The 19553-nt window shown below is 40.4% G+C and overlaps 3 protein-coding genes across 8 annotated transcripts in view; 2 read left to right on the forward strand and 1 right to left on the reverse strand.

Annotated features, from left to right (window-relative positions):
* myripb (myosin VIIA and Rab interacting protein b) overlaps positions 1-10159 on the reverse strand; it is a 165396-nt gene extending 155237 nt beyond the window's left edge. For all 6 annotated transcript variants that reach the window (XM_042510338.1, XM_042510334.1, XM_042510337.1 and 3 more), the window contains exon 1: positions 9944-10159. The gene's annotated coding sequence lies outside the window, so the exon portion shown is untranslated. The remainder of the gene's footprint in view (positions 1-9943) is intronic.
* Positions 379-6493, forward strand: si:dkey-12l12.1. The gene is made up of 6 exons (XM_042510340.1): positions 379-592; positions 2306-2353; positions 4384-4494; positions 4811-4927; positions 5191-5271; positions 5355-6493. The coding sequence occupies exons 1-6, from the start codon at positions 470-472 to the stop codon at positions 5403-5405; spliced, it is 531 nt and encodes a 176-aa protein (XP_042366274.1). The 5' UTR covers positions 379-469; the 3' UTR covers positions 5406-6493.
* A 6660-nt stretch (positions 10160-16819) lies between the features above and the next one.
* Positions 16820-19535, forward strand: ndufb4 (NADH:ubiquinone oxidoreductase subunit B4). The gene is made up of 4 exons (XM_042510884.1): positions 16820-16892; positions 17055-17356; positions 18255-18398; positions 19398-19535. Exons 1-4 carry the CDS (start codon positions 16820-16822, stop codon positions 19458-19460), a joined length of 582 nt encoding a protein of 193 aa, XP_042366818.1. The 3' UTR covers positions 19461-19535.
* Positions 19536-19553: the final 18 nt, after the last annotated feature.

Here is a 19553-nt window from a genome sequence, read left to right on the forward strand (position 1 = left end):
AAAGAGATTCATCCATGCTGAGCCAGGAGACTAATTCCCTGCATAATGCAGCATTTCTTCAAGACATTACAGGAACCAAACCACCAATTTTTCATTTGTTATGTACAGAAGTTTGACAACACAAGTTTCCTCTCTCTCTCCGCTCTCTCTCTTGAATTGACACACACACACACACACACACACTTTGGCAGGAGCTACAATGCAGGCATAAGTGGAAAATGTCCTCCTCTTTTAGTAGTGGGGTGGGGGGGGCAATTTTTTAAAGGGGAGGCCCCTCTAGATGTCTGACATGTTTCTGCAGGACCGCAGGCCACTGGCTGGCGTGGAGCACAGGCTTGTGGTGTGCTGTTTGTCTGCGTGAAGCTGGCATGGCCTCCCATTCCCCTGCATCTGTTCCCCATTAGCAGAGCCGAGAGTATAAAGCAGGGAGCTGACAGGGGCTGGGAACACTCGAGTTTCTGCCTGGATCATGGGGTTTACTATCTGGCTGTGCGTGCTCTGCCTGCAGGCGAGCCTGCTGTCACACGCCCTCGACTGCTCAGGAGCTGCACAGGGAGAGCTGTGTGTCAGCGGACAGACCGCAGACGGACAGGTAAGAGACGCACTTCTAATGGATGTGATAGTTAGGGGAGGACAGTGGTAAGCAAAGGTGTTCATTATTTATCAGTCATCATCTGTGCTGTTGTGACACTACGCAGGTAAGTGGAGTCTGTTTGAGACTATTTAAATGTTGTTTGTTGCAGCAAACTACATAATAATTATCTCTTTTCTCAAATGAACGTGAAAAGAATCTGAATTATCAGCATTTTTCTCCGGCAAAGAGGCTACAGTGCTCTTTATGTAATGCAAACTGGCAGTGAAACGTGGAGCAGCATCTCTAACATTAGGTTAAGTCAGTTTGATTTTAATTTGAGGCGAATAGTATGTCTAAATTTGTGGAAATATGTGAATTTACAAATATAATTTAGGCATTTCTGTCTATTTTGTACAAAATGAAAAATCTTTAACTTGTCTGCATTTTTAGCCAACCTTTCCTCCATGTGATTGGCATAGATGTATTCAGGGGAATCATTTAGGATGCATCAAACAAACAGGAGAGGAATAATGATCTTTAAGAGTTTGTACTTTCAGTTTAGAGTCAAATAAGCTTATTGATTTAGTTTTTGCGCAGACAGAGTGCGGTCAGTGTTTATACAGTTTGGTTCGGAGGAAGCCAGTAACTCTGCTGGAATGTAAGTACACTGTGACTCCTTCCAAAGAGCCTGCTGTGACGATAATAGTGGTCAAGTGTGTGTCAGGATGGCAGTAGACGTGTACAGTCTAACCCTGACCTGTGGAGACATATAATTTTTTTTTCTAACAGAAACAAACTCTCATTGTAATGGTTTTTACAGCCACCACACCAAAAATATACCCCTCCGTGGAACAAACTCTTTCAGCTCCCTTTTTGGCTTTTCATGTGGCCGGCGGCTGTTATACTTTAAACTTGAGGTTAGCATTTTTCTGTGGACAGTCCTCGTGTTCTGTCCAAAGTAATCACCCCTCATCTGGACAACGGATTCGACAGCTGCGAGGAGGAGTGAGGACGGTTTTCACCCACACATGAAAGAGTTTTCATTGGGGATTCTGTCTCATCTGAGGGAATTTGTGCCACATATGTGCCGTTTTCTGCAGCAGTTGTTTGTATTGTAATTACAGCATGCACAATTTTAAGCTTCACATGTGGTGGGGACTAACTAATAACCGATGCAGCGTCTCTTCAGAGGCTACATTTGGTTTAGTTTACTTCAGTTTCCCACCAGGGTCACTTGTGTTTATAACAGAACACATTAAATGAGTAATTTATGGGAGTCGTCAACCCAAAAAAGGAGAGAGCCAGATGGATTGTGGCAGGTTTTAATGGAGCCTAAATTTTGCTTAATATCCCAAACACACACAAACAAAAAAAACCCCAGACAGAAATTCTGCCATGTTAGATGATTTGGTTTCTGAAGACTTGTTTTGTCAAGTAATAACATAAGTTTTCACATTTTGTAAGACGGAACAATGTGTCCTTCTTTGTCTGAGTCAGCTGACTTTCATTTTCATTCACTGAAACTATAAGTTAACCACTATCAATGACCTGATTACTACATTGTTACATATTCCTAAATTGCTGACAATGCTCAGGCCAGCTTTTCAGTCTTTAGTCTTTAGTTTTTAATGTACTATGTAGCCTATGAAATGAATGTGCTGAAATATTCTGCAGTGTAAGAATCAACAGCATCAGTGCTGACTCTTGACCCTCTCCTCTCCCTCTTCTCAGTATGATGATCAGAAGCAGCAGAGGGCGCTACCCTTAACTGAAGAATTGGTATGTGCCAACACTTACTCCTTTACTACTTACTCAAGGTTATCATTGCTTCAGTCTGAGTTCTTCAGTGCTGATGTGAGAGGACTCAAGTTAACATCAGTTTTACTGTTGGGCAGTCTGGTGCATGGTCATAGGAAGAACACAGCAGAAATAAGATAAGGGAAAAGACATCATGCTACTTGAAAGATAAGGAAGAAACAAACGACAGAGGGGAATTTCACAGTGTGTAAAAGGGAGGCTGCTTGTGATAGGATGTTGAGTTCATTCTTTCTCATATTAAAAAACCCAGATACTTTAATCCATGCAAACTGTGTAATTAGATAACTATATCCAGCTGGCCACCAATGTCTTTTGATATTTATATATGATTAAATTTAGGTTGTGATGTCGGGTGAACAAAATTCAATGTCAGGACCACGTCTAATGCCAACGTCAACTGATGTAGAATACTGACGACAGATGACATTCATATTTTGTTGGTTTTAAATTGTGTTGCTAAGTTACCAAAATCTATCCTCCAAATGTCTCATGCCAATGTGATCTTGACGTAGAACACTAACATTTATTCATAAGGTATGGAGAAAAAAAACAAAGTTTGCAAAACATCAAAAAAAATAAATCCACACATTGTGAATTTCCAAATTCTTGTTAGACATTTAAAATACTGAAAACATGATTTTCATTGCAGTCCAACGTCTTTCTGGCGTCATATTGCCGAAAGCAAATGGTAATGTCATGTGATAGGCAAACGTATACTCATACTGCAGTTCGTATGATATCTTATGAAAATGCACACAGATTTGTTTGATGGTAATCTAACGAATTAGCGCCTCACAAATGACAATATGTACTCAACACAGAGTTATGTAGGTTAGGGTTATTCAACTAGTAGGTAACTGTGGTTAAGTTTAGGAAACAAAATACAACTCGGTCCATTTGAGGTTTAGGCAAGTAAAGTTACATAGGTTTAAGTCTAAGAAAAGAAACATGGTGATGACATACATTAAAATGACTAAAGTTCACTTGGTTTCGCATAGTTCTGAGCAACGGTCTTGTGGGGAAAGTCCTGTGTTTCATGACACATTTGCCACCACCCCAACCTGACTCATTAGGCGGACCACTTCCTTCTTTTCTCCCGTCAGCGCATTGGCAGCCTTCCGTAATAAGTGGGTAATACAGGAATTACTGGGTTATGATTACGTGGGATATATACGAATTTTGGTGGATTACTTTTTGTAGGTATACATACAAACAGTGCATGAGAACAGCCTGAATTGTGACAAAGCTATCTGAAGGTCAACAGAAGCAAAACAAGTTACCGAGGTCCTTTACACGCACTAGCAATGACCGGCAAGGACATATCAAATGCCACAGTGCATTTTCAAATACTCCACAAAGCTCATTCCATAATGAAAACTAAAACAATCATCCAAATGTAGGTCAAAAGCAATCACTGTAAGCACTTTAAATGGCAACACAAATGATTGCGAGGCAAATATTTTGCAGCTCGTGTATTTGTTTTCAACAGAATGGAAAAAGAGAAAAGGGTAGAAAGTTATTATTCAGTGCTGGAAACAATCTTTTTATTTCCACACTTATATAACTTGGAGCGGGGAAATGAGCGTCGACGAAGTCTAGGCCCTGCGGTACCGTTATAAATTTACCACAAAGTCCTAATTGGCAAGCTGAAACCTGTTGTTTTTCAAAGTGACAGTCCATTTATTAGGAAAACAAGGGGATCAATAGAAGTGCTACATTTATGCGCAGATCAATGAGAAATGCAGGAAATGGTGGAGACACTGACAATAATAATTATGCGGTTTCTTCCCATTAATGCTGGAGTTTGAGTGCCACTAAAAAAGGGCACTGAATGTGACAAGGACAAAATGAGAGGGACGAACAAAACAGTGCTCTACTCAGTATCCACCTCACATAAGTCTAGATGCCTTTTCCCCACACAGAGAGACAGGCAGGAGTTGTTGTTTCCCTCTGTGGTTATGGATGTGGTTCTGACTGTGTCACCCTTGTAGGTTATGTTCAGACGTAAGAGACAGTTGGAGCGGAGGGGTCCCACCCAGCAGAACCACTCCAGCGTGCCTGGGGCCGTCTCCGTCAAAGGCTTCCCTAACACTCTCATCCAGGTAAACCACTTCTTGTTAGTCACGCAAGAGTCAGACTGAGCAAGAGCAAAATGCGTGGGAAGGTGGGGACGGGTTTACAGCAGCGGCTGCCGCTGCCAAAGGTCCAGAGAAGTTTTAGTCATACTGAATCATCTGTATGTGCTGAAAACCACAGCAATGATCCACAGAAACCGCATTTGTTCGAAATGATAAAAAGTACCATATAAGAGCATCTACACAGGCTGGGGACTATGTGTTTTCTGAATTCAATTTAGTGGACTCAAAGAGAGCATGAATGTATCAATGTACACTAATCTCCGTGTCTGTGGTGTCTCAGACTGATAGGTCCAGGCGGCACTTGGTTCAAGCTGCGAGCAAGAAAAAGAACAAGCGTAAATCCCGCGTCGGCTCCTTCTCCCTCCTTAGCAACGACAAGAAAGCCACCCCCCTACAGGTGAGTCTCCATGGCAACCCCTGAGTGGAGGAACAGCTGGGGCAAAGAGGCCGGATGTGCAAGCAGAGTTATAAGGCCACCTTACTTGGCTTTATGGATCACTTTGGTGCACTCATCTGTTTAATCTGTTGGCTTGGCAAATGGCTTTGATTTCATTCAGACAACGTCCTTTCAGTTTTGGGCAGGAATAATCTCTTTAAGTATAGTGAAAGAAGTTTGTGTCATCACAGAAAATCAACACAAAACATCACTTTCACTTTCAGGTGACTAGAGCAAGAAGGCAGTTGAAGAACGAGCCACCCAGGAAGGGGAATTCAAATCGTTCTGGGGCTTTCTCTGTCCTGGTGAGTCATCATATTGTGTTTATGCACAAATTTACTGCATATATTACTGCAGATATTTACATGATGTGTTCTGTGCTCTCCAGGGAGATCCACAGAATGATGGACAGAACAACAGACCCGAAAGAAGCATATAGAAGACAAGTGCTGCAGAATAAAATGTCGAGGGGTATGCACAGTGCGATTGTGTTCGAATCTTCCCCAAGGACACATAAACACAAACTGAAGATTTGTGTGAAAATCTCAAAATTTGAAAGAAGAACTTCTGTTTTATTTGATTTGAGTCATTTTAATGTGTGTCCACCACTTACTTACTGTTTCAACTGTAAGATCACTTACTTTCAAGGGATACTTTAGATTTTTTTAAGTGGGGTTGTATGGGGGACTTATCTATAGTCAGTGTATTTCACTCAGGAGATGTAAGTCAGCACACCCCCAGTTTGGAGAAGGAGGCTTGTGTCCAACACAGAAGCTAAGTAATGTACGAATGTGGATGGGGTCAGCAAAAAATAGTATTTTAGCCACCTTTAAAAAAGTCTACCCTAAAAAATAATTTAATATGAGTTTAAGTGTACGCTTTATTTGGAGTTTTTTCACTGCTCAACCTTATTGTCAGGCACTAATTTTTAACTAGAAAATGAAGCCATGTTATCACTGTCTTCAAAGCCAGACTTGAAGAAAAAAAAAAAAGAAAACTGTGATCTCACATTACTGCACTGCACTGATCTACCACTGCCTCAAACTGTTCTTTTTTGTCTTATTATGTGATTTTGGCATTTAAAAGAGTTTAACCAAAATGACACAATAACACAAACTAATAAGTGATTGAAGCAGCGGTAAAGCAGCAGCTCTCGTGGTCAGTCAACTAAAATTACTGCTTCTGTATCAGACTCCAGCCTGCTTCTCCAAACTGGGGGCATGCTGAATTACATCCCCTTCAAGAAATGCACTGACTATGAGCAAGCACTCCATACAACCCCACCCCAAAATCATCCAAATTATCCCTTTAGTCATCACGTATGGATACTTTATATATACTATTTTAAGTTTTTAATATATTCCTGCATGTTATAAAATCACCAAAGATCCCATATTAATGTTATAGTTTGCCATTTTGTTTTAACCTATTTAATCACAGATTCCTTATAAAGATTGGGGGGTATATTTTTGCAGAAATATTTCTTGTGTTGTTGTATCAGATTTCAATAAAAGTTTAGTAGAGACATATGGTGTACGAGTCTTTAAACATTAAGCACTTTATGCTCCACTGGAGCCTCCTCTATAAAATTGGATAATAGTTTTACATTCATATAACAGTAGCAGCTCAGTCTTTCCCTCACCCTTTCCCAGAATGACACGTTACATTTGCCACTCAAGGGTCTGCGAAACTGCCTATGACTGATTCATAAAATTGAGTATCATGGGGTTGAAACACCACTAAGTCCCCAATTACGGATGGCAAGTGTTACATGTATAGTGCATGGTTGGCAAAGATGGCAGCAGGATAAACGAGCAGGAACCTCTTTTCTATAAAAGGTCCTAATCCATTTACATTACAGCAGCCAAGGGCAAATAGCCTGTGAGTGTGTGTGTGTGTGTGTGTGTGTGTGTGTGTGTGTGAGGGAGAGAGAAAAAAATCTAAATGTAGTCCAGACCATCTGTTTCAGGAGTCAAACTTCGCCTATTTAAATATCTTGTGTCATTTTTAATTCATTTGGCCAGGAATGGAAACGCAGTACAGTCTGGACCAGAAGATTTGTTTGAGTGTTTCTGCAGGACACTGACGTAAATGTGTGCCCAAAATCTCATCTTAGTGGGTTGCTCTGCATCTGGGTCTCTACCTATTTACAGATTAAAAAAATCACCTGTGTCACAACTTCGAAAAAAAAAAAAACAGTGCTGTACTGTGATGATTGCATGCTGGGGTAAAAATAAAAGCAGCAAAAATGATACCGAAAATTGCACTTGGGCCCACCCAAACTGATTGCTACCAGGAAATCCAGAGCATGAGGCAATGTGATGGGGAAAAAAGCCTGTGTTAAAGTGTAAGGCAATCTGAATGAACAGGATGACTCATCCTCCGCTCATTTACTGATCAAAGCCTTCAGCTCATGACGTAGGTATGCGGTCTCATTTTTATGGCTTTATAGATACAAACAGGGAAAAATAACATAACAAAATGTTATTTATAAACATGGCATTTTCCCTGAAGCACATAATTGATGCTGAATATGCTTCAGCAGCTCGCTCTGGGAGAATAAGGACAAGCGTACGGTCCTGAGCTGTTGACATAACCATCAAATAACCTGGATTAGCTGGTTGCGAACCGTGTTGGTGTCGTCTTGGCGACAAACATCCACATGATGCCATTCTGGTTTCTCAGAAAACAGCGATGCTCTGATAAGGACCAAGAGCTTATTATTCCTATTAAGACGCAACATGAGAAACACAGTGTCTGCTTGCTCCCCTGTCATCATCTGACACACACACTCCTGTGACAGCTGCCAGCAGGGTATCACTAACTGTCTGTACCCTTGGGCTAATGCATCCTGGGAAAACTTATGATTGATAACCTGATGGAGCGAGGCAACATGATCTAGTGTGTGTGTACCAGTTGCACAAATACAAACAGATCCATTGTAAAAAGCAATATTAATGTTCGTAGACACGTCACAAATAGAAATCAACCGTATAAACCCATTTCCTCTGGTGATGTAAATGTTAAATCGAAGTTCAGACTTCAATGTGAGCATGTGTCACTGCGTGTGGTCAACACAAAGGGAATCCTTGCAGCATATTACAGTCATTGCGGTTGCGTAATGGTGTGTGGCATTGTTTCCGCTCCGCTTTGGGTTCAGTCATCCCCTCAAGAACAAAGCTGATGATAATCACTACTAACAAAATAATTTGGAAGCCTTCAATCTATAGTATTGTGGTAGGAAATTGCGCAAGCAGAGTGATATGTCACAATTTCCCATAAAAGCTTCAGTCAGGTTCATATGTAGTTAGTGGCTTTCAGTCAACATCCTTTTCAAGGAGTGGAAACCACGGCGTAAGTATTAGTTTCTGTTGACAAGAGCATCTCATCCCCAAACAACATGCAATGTGGGAAAAGAGTCACAAACAAGTTCTGCGTTACAGTGGGTTACAAGTTTATCTTTAAGGCACAGAGGATCAGGAACTACTCTGATATTTTGCAGAACAAGTCAGTGATGGAAATCCTTAGACTGTGTATTGTCTTATTTTTATCGCAATGTGAAATTGTGTCGTCCTATTTCAACAATAATTCCAGTCTATTACAAAATGGGTATTTTTGAAGCTTTGTTGATAAAAATTGACTGACATAGTTATTTGCTGAAATTAAGGAATATGGAGACAAAAAGCTAATGGATCAAGAAACACAAGCAATCACATTATCACACAGGTATTAAACAAACCCCTGATCAAACTTCACCTGGTTTCTTGCTGCTAAATCACCAGCCACATCTCATATCAGACACTGTAGGTCTCCTGGGAACATCAGCTTCCTACAGAGCTAACTACAATCAGGAAAAAGTTTTGAGAAGTATGGAAGTGACTGAAATATCCGCATGAGTTGACATTAACATTTTGGGAAATTTGCTGATTTGTCTATCTTTGCATATCAAAAATATTGGAAACTGGATCAGACAAAATCTGCCTATCAGCGCCTCCAAAGCACACTAATTAACTAGTGATGGGTGTAAAATGAACAAATCTTTTAATTTTTTTAGTGTAGGGTATGTATGGAGTCAGCTTGTCAAACATAACAGTGCTTAACACCTCTGTTAATATCTCATCTCCAGTAATGTTAACTTATACAGGAAGAATGGTAACGTTTTGAGGTTTTGTGGGGTGGGCAGTACTGGCTGTTGCAAACGCATGTACTATAATATCACAGAGAAACTGACACCATATTTTGCAAAAAGTATCAAAACTAAAAAGGATTGATACAATTGCATGAACCAACAATCAGCCTGCCCATCACTATGATTAATGCATAGTATTTGTCAATTTAATCTGTGCAATCTACATAGCTGCTAGCTTTATATTCAGTGTACAGATGTGTGTTCTTATCTAACTCCGTTAGAAGTTAATTTGACAAAATGTTGACATTTTTCTTCTTTTAATGTAAAAAAGACTAGCTAAACTTCTTCAGCAAACAGTGTCAAGGAGCAACAGAAAACAATGTTGGCTGGACTGATAACATCACTCACTACTAGAGGCTTTGTCAAATTGGCTAACATGATGTCAGACTCAATGAATGACATCAAACAAGATGATAGTTGTAGTCTGAATACAAGGCTTAGCCAAACTTATTTGAAAGAGAAAATGAATGGTGAAATGGTGTCAACTTCCATCACAGTTTACAGACTTCTTGGTTCTTTGTTGACCTACTTTACTAAGTCGAGCGTGCACACAGTTTTCCTGCACAACGAGGGTGTTTTAGCAGTATTTCAGCTGTCTACCCAAGTTTTTATAAATTGGAATTATTTTTCGACTTTGTTTCATCATGCAGTAAAAGCAAAGAAAGTATTATGGCAACTGCAGACTCTCTGCAAAGAGTGATTTATTTGTGATTGACAGTCTGGACTAGGTATTCCCTACTCAGTATTCCTCGAGTGGCTCTGCTTTTCTGTTCTCAGTACCCACTGACCTCAGACGATGACCACGCTTTCAGGCTGAATTTGGCTCCGTCTCCTCATCTCCTGCCACTTCCCATCAGATCAGATACAGGGCGTTGGCTGTCTTCCCTCACCTCGTGTCACTCTTCTCCGGCCTGACATCACCTCCCCCAAACAGCCTCCCTGACTCTGTCCGTCAAGACTTCCACTAAATGCTGTCACAGCGGCCCGGCCCTGTCACATCACTGCGTCCCTAATGAAGGAAAGGCAGAGAGAGATGTATGTGTGATATATGTAAATCCTTAGTAACAGCGTTGTGATGTCAGCTCAATATATCAGCCTGGTGACCTTTCAACATGTATGGCAGCGGAAGGGTTATTTATGGGCCAATGCAGAATTCATTGACTTTTCAAGGCCCTGTCAGCTTCTTATGGTAAACAAAGCCTTCGTCTACACATCCAGAGGCAGTCTGCCACCTGCAATCCTTCCATTTTCACACTAAAAACAAATGTCTACACAATGTTTCCGATACTGCTAAAATCCAGATCAACCTTTGTCGTCACACTCTCTAATGACATCCATGAACCACAGTTAATAATGTTTTTTTTTACATTATTAATGCTACATCATACAGTGTAACTTGTCTCCAACATTTGTATGTGGGGCCCATGAGGTTAGTGAATTGGCCTAAAAACAGGGCCTTGGCCTGTTATATTAAAGAGCAGTGTCTTAGGTAAAATGTGAGGCATTTCATCTTGAATTATTTCAAACCACCATGCTGCTAGAGCTAGTTAAACACTGGCTGACAAGGGGTGGGGGGAGGGGGGTGATTGTAACACCTTTCAAAAATGAACTAACCCCAAAGACTATTCTCAGCATGCCAGGAGAGTTGAAAGAAAAACTGATAGGGGTGTGCTTGGGGCAGAGAAAGACAGTAAGGTCTGTCCCTAGAACTCTCTATCTGCCATGTAACATCAAGAAGATACTGCATAAAATAAAATAAAGAAACTCAGAGAAAGAGGAGGAATATGAAGCCGATTATTGTTGGTTATTGTGTAACTTTAAAGACTTCACTCTGATTGTTGCAACTCACCAGAGAAACAGTGGGACTCCTTGCATTTGACATCAATTAATGAATTCTATGATTTACCTGGAGATGTTGAAAAATTGCTATTTGTAATCGAGAAATGAATGACTTCATATGAGAAGAGGAAAACGCTGCCAGCCATAAGGCTGCCTAATGCAGTGTAAAATGCCATATAATGTTTGCATGTTAAATTTCCAGGCAAAATGTATCAAATCAAAGACAAGTGTTTTGTTTGTAAAACTTATTATGAAGGTGTTTTACATACTTGTGTTTGAAATTGTCACTATTAAGCCATGTTCAATGTGTCTTGTTGGTGTGTACTGAGTCAGTTGAACTTCACAAACTTTACAGAAACCCTACTGCTGGCCAGTGTTTTGTAGGTGTAACTGCAGAGCAACGCAGACACACTTTCGCACAAGTACACTCACAATGGCGTAGGCCACATGCATAGACCAACAATAAATCTCCATTTAAGCTTCATATTAACTGTACAGACATGAAAATTGTATTATGTAACTCTTGGCAAGAAAGCAAATAACCACATTTCCCAAAATATCAAATTATTCCTTTTGTGAAGTTATGTCCACTCAACTGATATGGACTGACTAGGGGCCTCTTGGGCCCCATGTAAGACAGTGGGCAAGTTTGGCAGGCTGGAAATCCGACACTTATGATTACTCAATCATGAAGAGCCAGGAACTGAGAAAAACAGTGCTGGTTTAAACTTGACCACTGTACATTTTTTAGTTCAACTAATCTATTTAAATTGGTTTCTCAAGGCTTTCCTTAACCCAAAGAAGCAAAGAAATTACAGTCCTGACGATTTTGTTTTTTACAAAGTGTTGATGCCAACGACAACATCCCGGACAGCTAAGGCATCAAGAGTCCCCATATCTTTCATTATTAGTAAATCACAGGCCATAAATCCCTTTAGCTTTGGAGTGAATATTGCCTGAGAAATCTTAAATTTGACCTAGAGCTGAGCACTGAGATGAGCATCGCTGAAAGAAAAATGTAGGATTTTGTCAGTTCCGTCTCTAGACAATTCATCTGTGTAGCTCTCCTTGAAGATGATGGATGCCTGCTGAGTCACTGCCACGGCCCCATCTCTGCCCTGCTCAGAACATTAAAGCAGAAAATATTGCTGAGTGTGACCCACTGCCCAATGCATAGGTCCATGGAAAGCTGATTTATTAAGAAGGGAATACTCTCAGACAGGGTGAATCAATTTCATAGATATAGATTAGAATAGGATGGCAGAGAGAACTGGTGATGAATTGAGAAAGCAGCATTTCTTAAAAATATATCTTGAGGACTAACACGCCAACACATCAAATATATGGCTGGTAATGAGACTAAAGCAATCTCTCTCAATCAATCACAATTTAAGGCCTGGCGTAATTCAGCTGCATAAACAGGACAAAGGATTCAGTGAGAAATAGGTGCTGAGGCAGAGAGATAAAAGGATGCGAGGCAGGTTTGGTTCAGCCTGAGCCAAGCGGGCTGAAACGTGAATTTTCTCCCTCTCATTCTCCTTTCCCTTTGGTATGACACAAAGGTCGTCGTGAGCTGTGAAGTGGACCGGGCTGTCAGTGGAGAGTGGAGCTGAGGGGGCAGCACAGGGGAGTTGGGCGAGCAGGGGAGGAATTCCAATCAGCCCGAGGCGTTTAAGAAAACTTCTTAAATTTCCCCTCCACTCAAAAATGCATTTATGTTTATGATCCTAGTGATGTCTAACCTTGACTATACTGACTAGTATCTGTGCAAAGTTTGTCATTATAGATGCGTTTTCACATACTTCTACCAAAGGGGTCAATGTCTGTACACTAGTGTTGTCGTCAAGAGCATACTAACCAAGACCAGGACTTGACCGAGACCAGAGTGTCCCGAGACTGAGACAAGACCAAGACGTCAAAGGGCTGAGACCGAGTCGAGACCAACACAAAACAATTTTCCTCTGATTTTAACGAAGGGTGGTAGCCGGTATTGGTGGCAAAAAAAGAAAACTACAAATAAATTATGTGATTGGCTGTATTTGAAGGAGGAAATTTTACATCCAATCACAATAATTATGTTAACAAATAAATCTGTTGTGGTCTCTTCCAGTCTCGATTAAATATCCGGAGTCCAGTATGTCTGAGACCAAGAAACCGAGACCAAAATGCAGTTGATTCTGAGACGAGACTGAGACCCTCTAAAAAATGGTCTCGAGAGCAAGAACGATCTCGAGTACTACAACGCTACAATGCACTTCCCTAAAATCTGAGATTCAAACGTAACCTGGGCAAAGTTGGCTACATAACTAACAGGGCTGGGTACCAGAACCCGTAAACACCAATGTTGACAAAGTACCTAACTCATTTGATACCTTTGTTTTCCTACTACAGGCATGTAGTAGACCTCAGTGCATTACTCCTCAGTTGAGGAAGGAAAGGTCGACTGGCTGAAAAAGGTGATATGGACTTAGGTATACAAAATGTTGGCTGAAATAGTAAGCCTCCTGCCTCCAGCCACTGACTCAATGACTTTGTAACCAGTTGTGAAATTTACAAAGGCTCTAAAATCACCCAATTATGTACTCTAGATGAAAACAAGGGTGGAAAGAACATAACATTCCTTAGTTACATTCCTCAAGGGCAGCAGAGTAATGGAGTCTCTTGGCCAGAAAATATTACGAATAAGTACCAAAGAGCAGAACAACACATTAGGTCATTGTCTCTAAGCCTACAAACCACTTCAGGGACCTTTTTTGAAGAATGAGGAGAAAAGTACTTTTAGCTTGTGGTTGGGAAAGAAACCTGCTTCCACTTTCCAAACCCGGCTTGCATGTAGAAGTCATTTTAAAAGACCAAAGCAGCACAAAATAACTCCTGATTACTGGGAGTGATTACGTCTTGCAAGGTGGCACAGACTGCTGATAGAAATCATCCATGCCTTTTCAGTCCTGTTCTATCTGTCGGTAGCTGCCTCTGTGTCTATATCACGTCTTTATCTCTCTATTATCTGTCAAAAGCTTTGCACGGTGAGTGCATCAAAAATAAATGTCAGGCAGCATCACTGATGTGCGATAAAGAATAATAACAAATGTTCTGTGGAAAAAATAAAGACAAAGCAGAGTGGAAGTTGATAGTGAAAGACAAAGAAAAAAAGACTTTTTGTTGCTATTGTGCTCACAGTTCAAAAACTTCCAAAAGTTCAACTCCAAGTCCATGAGGTCTTCGGGGTGCCAGCTAGGGCAGAAACATATTAATATTTCATTTGAGGCTACCATAATGGAGAGAGAGAGAGAGAGAGGAGGCTTGCTGGCCTGAGAGTGTGGTCTCACATAGAATTTTGAAGTCATAAATGGATGTTTCAAAAGTGCAGAGAGGGTGGCGCTTTAAAGGTCCTGAGAGGACAATAAATCATTTGGTCACACGTACTATGGCTTTAATTCGGCCTCTCTGGATCAAAGAGCTTTCTCAACATTTCTGTACTTGACAACTCAAGCATAAAGTGTAAGAAGAGGAAGAAAAATAACTTTTGTGTTATATCTACAGATTGCATTATCCAACTGTAAAACCACTAACCAATCTGTGGACAGGTTATATGACAATTCAGCTTTACTTAACCCTTTAAAACATGTATCGACATAAGTTTTGTTGTGCTGCATACAGATGCCTTTCACAAGCTTTTAATGTACGGAGCCTGAGAAAATTGGTTTGAATTCTTCTGAAAACATCGGAAGAAACAGTATGAGCAATGTGACGAAAAATGTCATTGCAGAAAAAAAGAAGAAAAAAAATTATGTTACAATAGATAACATTTATTTTTACTAATTTCCTGCATATTTGGGGGTCAATTTCCTGTTGAGTTGCTTATTGCCTTCTTCACGTTTTTGAAAGAAGTTAAGCCAATTTGCTCATGTTTTAAAGGGTTAAACCCTATCATCCTGCTGCAATGTAAAGGACAACAACCAGATAATTATTAGAAAACAAAATCTGCAAGAATGCAGTGAAGTGATATTGCACTGTGCCAGTACAATTAATTATTGTTCTGATGATCTAAAGGTGAACTTAAGTTTAAACTGTGATCTTTGCATCAGAATTCTGGTATAACCTTAAGTCAGTGCACAAAACTCAAGTTTTACATTGCAATATTAGCTCTCTAATGTTACTGCCTGCTGTATGCCCATCCAAACCCCTTGCTGACAAGTGGTAGTATTGCAGTGGTTGTTAAAGGGAAAAATGAGCACTCGCACTCATTTTAGCAGGAATGACAGTTACTGGTTTATCTTTAAATGCAGGTCAGCAAATTCCTGCTTCCCTGCTGTTACAAATTCTCTTCCTCTGGTGGAGCTGCAGTTAGATTATGTTCACTAAAACCAAAGTTTGCTAGAGACTGCCCTCTGGTGCCTATATTCTATAATGAAACATATCAGAGCTTCAGTAAGACTAGGTGGCTAATGAATTTAATGTCTGTGACCTTGACTGAAGTAGTATACTGACAACAATTATGAAAGGAAAAATAGTAAATTCATACATTTTTATCAGTAGTTTCCATGTAATATGACTTAAATAACCAATCAATAAGAAGTCATAATATTATGAAGTCAAAGAACATTCAGGACACACCTCTTTATTGTGGGATATTAGTGCTTCTTATATTTTATATCAATATTATGGAATATATTTGAAATTGATTTTTTCCTCAATACCTTTCATACAACTTGACCCAATGACTCAAATGTAGTAAGCCAATACTAAAATGTATCACTACACAGAACCAGGGTTGGAAATGAACTTTTTTGCCAGTGGCTCGCCTCTTATGGGATTTTAGTGCATGTTCTATTATATATATGTGTGTGTGTGTGTGTGTGTGTGTGTGTGTGTGTGTGTGTCTGATTCTAGTTCTTTTGGGATTTTTATACAAATATTTAATGAAAGAGTCCTGCTTTTTTTTCCAATACCTTCCATGTTAGTCCACTGACTCAAACTCAGCAACAACTGTTACTACATAGGATACATCTTCATTCATTCATCTGTCTTATATAAATACTTTTTATGGAAAATGTGTTTGTTTTTCAATAGCCTCCATGTTAGGTGACCCATTTTATTCTATTTTATATAAATATTCTTCGAGAAAATTCGGGGGGATTTCCCCAATAACTTTCATAATGTGATTGCATGATTCAAAATCAATATCAGATATTATCACTGCAAGGGACACTAAAAACATGCATGACAGACCAAATATTTATTTTTCACAAACATTGGCCTTCACTGACTTCACCCTGCTCTGACTCCTTGGAATATTTGCATCTGTAGGAGGTCCTGGTTGGATCACTTGATGGGTTGTTGTCATTTTGACGCTTGACACTCCTGCACTGTTCACTGCTTCTTTTTCACATGCATCCTTACAGAGGGGGATGCTGAGCTGAGCTGACTGTCCTAAGACCTTGTCCCTCTGCAGAGTCACCAGCATGGTCTGCTTTAAAACTGCTTGGTACTTTTCATTCATCCGCTTCAGTGCAGGTTCGTGGCTGTTGCACTGCATTTTCAGCTTTCTCATCTCCTCGATGAGCCGATTTTTCTCCTGGACAACACGTTTATGCTGCAGTCGGTGGTAGTCTCTGTCTTTCTGGACCCTAAGCAGTGTCTCAGTCCCGGTAGAGGCTGCCAGTCTGTACTCCTCCCGCTCCCGGTGGGCGTTTTTCAGCTCGCTGTCCAGATGCTGGTTTTCTGTGTACACATCCGGTACCACACCAATCTGTCCTGGATCCACCAGCCCCTTCTGCACCATCTCGGTCCACTCGGTCTGAAAACAGTCGAGTGTTTCTATCATGCCCATCTGGGAGAGAAAGTTGCGTAAAAAGTCATCCACGGCCTCAGGTGGATGTGTGGTGGACGTGCTGGGTTCAGCAGCACTAGCTTCGGCCCGGTCTTGGATAGCTTTCACCGTAGCCTCCAAATCTTCCTCCCCTTCAGCCAAACTCCAGCCATCTTCTGGAGACACTGCTTCATACTGAAAGTTATCACTTTCAGCCAAAACACTCTCATCTTTTTCTCGATTTTTAGTTGCGCTCATTGTTTCACTCGACACTGTCAGCCGGAGAAAGTTTGACGTTGCTATGGTGACGCTTCCAACGCGAGATTTCACGAGTTCTCGTTTGCCCCAGCACTCCATCCGTCATCAAACAATCATGGCGGACTACCAAGAGGCGCCCTTGGCTACTCGGCCAAAAACACTGGACCCAAATGAGTATTTCAACGTCTCGCCGGAGCAGCGACGTGCCGAAGAAGACAGGGCAGCACTACGAGCGAATCTAAAGAGGCAGTATCAGACGCAACTCAATAACCCGCACAGACAAGAGCTCATTGTAAGTGGCTAGCTGCTAGCTAGCAATGTCACCCTTGAGAATGGCTCAGGCTACATGCTAACGGTTAGCATGTCACAGCATACAAATCGCACGAGCCGAATTTTACTACAGAATATCTTTTTGTTGTCGCATATTTATGTGAATGTTTTGTTCGTAAAAAATGTGTGGAACCAATACTGTCAGGATGGCCTGGGTTCGTTTTTGACAAACCAAGTTTAGACCGAGGTTGAGCTAGCAATCACAGCGCTGTATATCGTCGATGTTACTTTTCTTTCTGTGGTGTGTCTTCTGTATTGTGTTAAATCCTACAGCTGCCACATTTACACCACGAATTTACACCAAATGACATTGCTACGTTCTCCAAAATATTCATTTGAGATAATTGCCACATACCTGTCACTTAAAACCGTGCAGCTAAAAACACACCTCACTCCAGACTGCTAAATCTCCAGCTGCTTTAATCAGTGAAACTAGTTTATCCCTTTTCAGCCGTCTGCAGGTGTCCACCACTCACCGACATTCAGATGGTCAAAATTTCTCTCGGTTTTATCTTTGTTTGAATCTTCTTAGGCTTGTCACACTCAGTACTTACTTATTATCACTTATTATTGTCATTTTGTTTCTCTGTATTGGCTCTACTACTACCACATCTGTCTATTCTGTACACAATGTGACCTTTTTTACAGCATATTTTTGACTAATTGTAGAAATAAGGACATTAAAAACATTAATATTAGTTTAGAAACAGTTTTCTAACTTTTTAACATCAACTTCATCTTCTATGGTCTTGTCTTTATTTTAGCAAATAATTGTTTTTACTCATCTTTTTCTCAACTGCAAAGTTTCAGTTCATACAGGACAATTGTTGAATTTTAATTGCATACCTCTGTCTTTACAGGAAGACCCTGCCCTGACACGCTGGGTGTTTGCTCGCGCCAACCCCTACACAACCTTCAAGCCTACATTCAAGACGTCGCTGTTGGGTGCACTGTTTGGAGTTGTGCCTCTCTTCACCCTTTATTACGTCTTCAAGACAGACAGGGTATGAGACAAGATGTACTTACCTGTCTGATTATCAGTGTTCACTAAATGGCATGGCTCACCTAACTACACTATTTTTTTCACATGACTTAAGTGTATGGACTAAAGATAGAGTGATACATCCCAATGTCTGTACATGGAGCCAAAATTACACCAATCATGGGCACAACAAAATAATAATTTAGAGAACCATTTATTTACAGCCTGTCCTCACACTGACTCTCTTCAGGCTGTATAAAGAGCGAGACTGACAGACTAGAGCAAAAAGAAGAAATTAGATAAAAATACATGACCAAATATTGTTGCAGTTTGAAATAACTTCTTTCAGAGAATGTCACTTTGCTGACAGTGTCTGAGCTTCATCTCCAATGCTACTGCTGTCTTTTATTGAACCTGTCTGCTGTTATATTGACAATACTTCGTGTCCAACTTGTGGTCAAAACATCAGTAATTTTAGTGTATATAATGCAGTGTAGAACACAGTATTGTCATGAGAACAGAAGACCTAATTTTACCTTGTTACAGCACTAATATAAATTGTACTAGTCAAACTAAAAATTTTGATACTGGGTCTTTTTGCATCATAGATCTTAAAAGCTTTGTGGTTGAGGATTGGGAATCATTATTCCCATGTTGGTTCACAGCTGACTTTTTTTTTTCTTTTTTGGTCACATTTCCATTCACATTAGAAATGACTGCTTCATTTGAAATGCTACTTGCTTTCATTTTGCTCCCCATTGTCATGGAGATTCACCCTCTAAATCTCTGCCAATAGGAATTCAAGTGAAAATTTGGTGCAATTGTCAGACTGCTGGGCTATCATGCTTGTCTCCCTCTTTCCGCGAGGAGAAAAAAAAAAAAGCTTAACAATCACAAAATGCTCACTGATAAAACATGCAGTTGAGAAAAATGTTCGTAAGGCGAAGAGGGTGAGGGTGATATGACTTTGTTGCCATGGAAACTGTATTAAGCCATCATCTGTTTGTCATCTGTTTTACAGGATAGGAAGGAGGAGAAGATTAAGGCTGGAACCCTTGAGCGCAAGTTCAGTTTGGCATCATGAGCTCCTCCTGTATGTTCTAGTGATGTCAGTGTGTGTAATTAATATTAACCGAATAAAATTATATTGTCAAAAACAGTCATGGTTTGGATTGGT

Source organism: Plectropomus leopardus, chromosome 21 (genome assembly GCF_008729295.1).
Source record: "Plectropomus leopardus isolate mb chromosome 21, YSFRI_Pleo_2.0, whole genome shotgun sequence".
Taxonomy (NCBI): Eukaryota; Metazoa; Chordata; class Actinopteri; order Perciformes; family Serranidae; genus Plectropomus; species Plectropomus leopardus.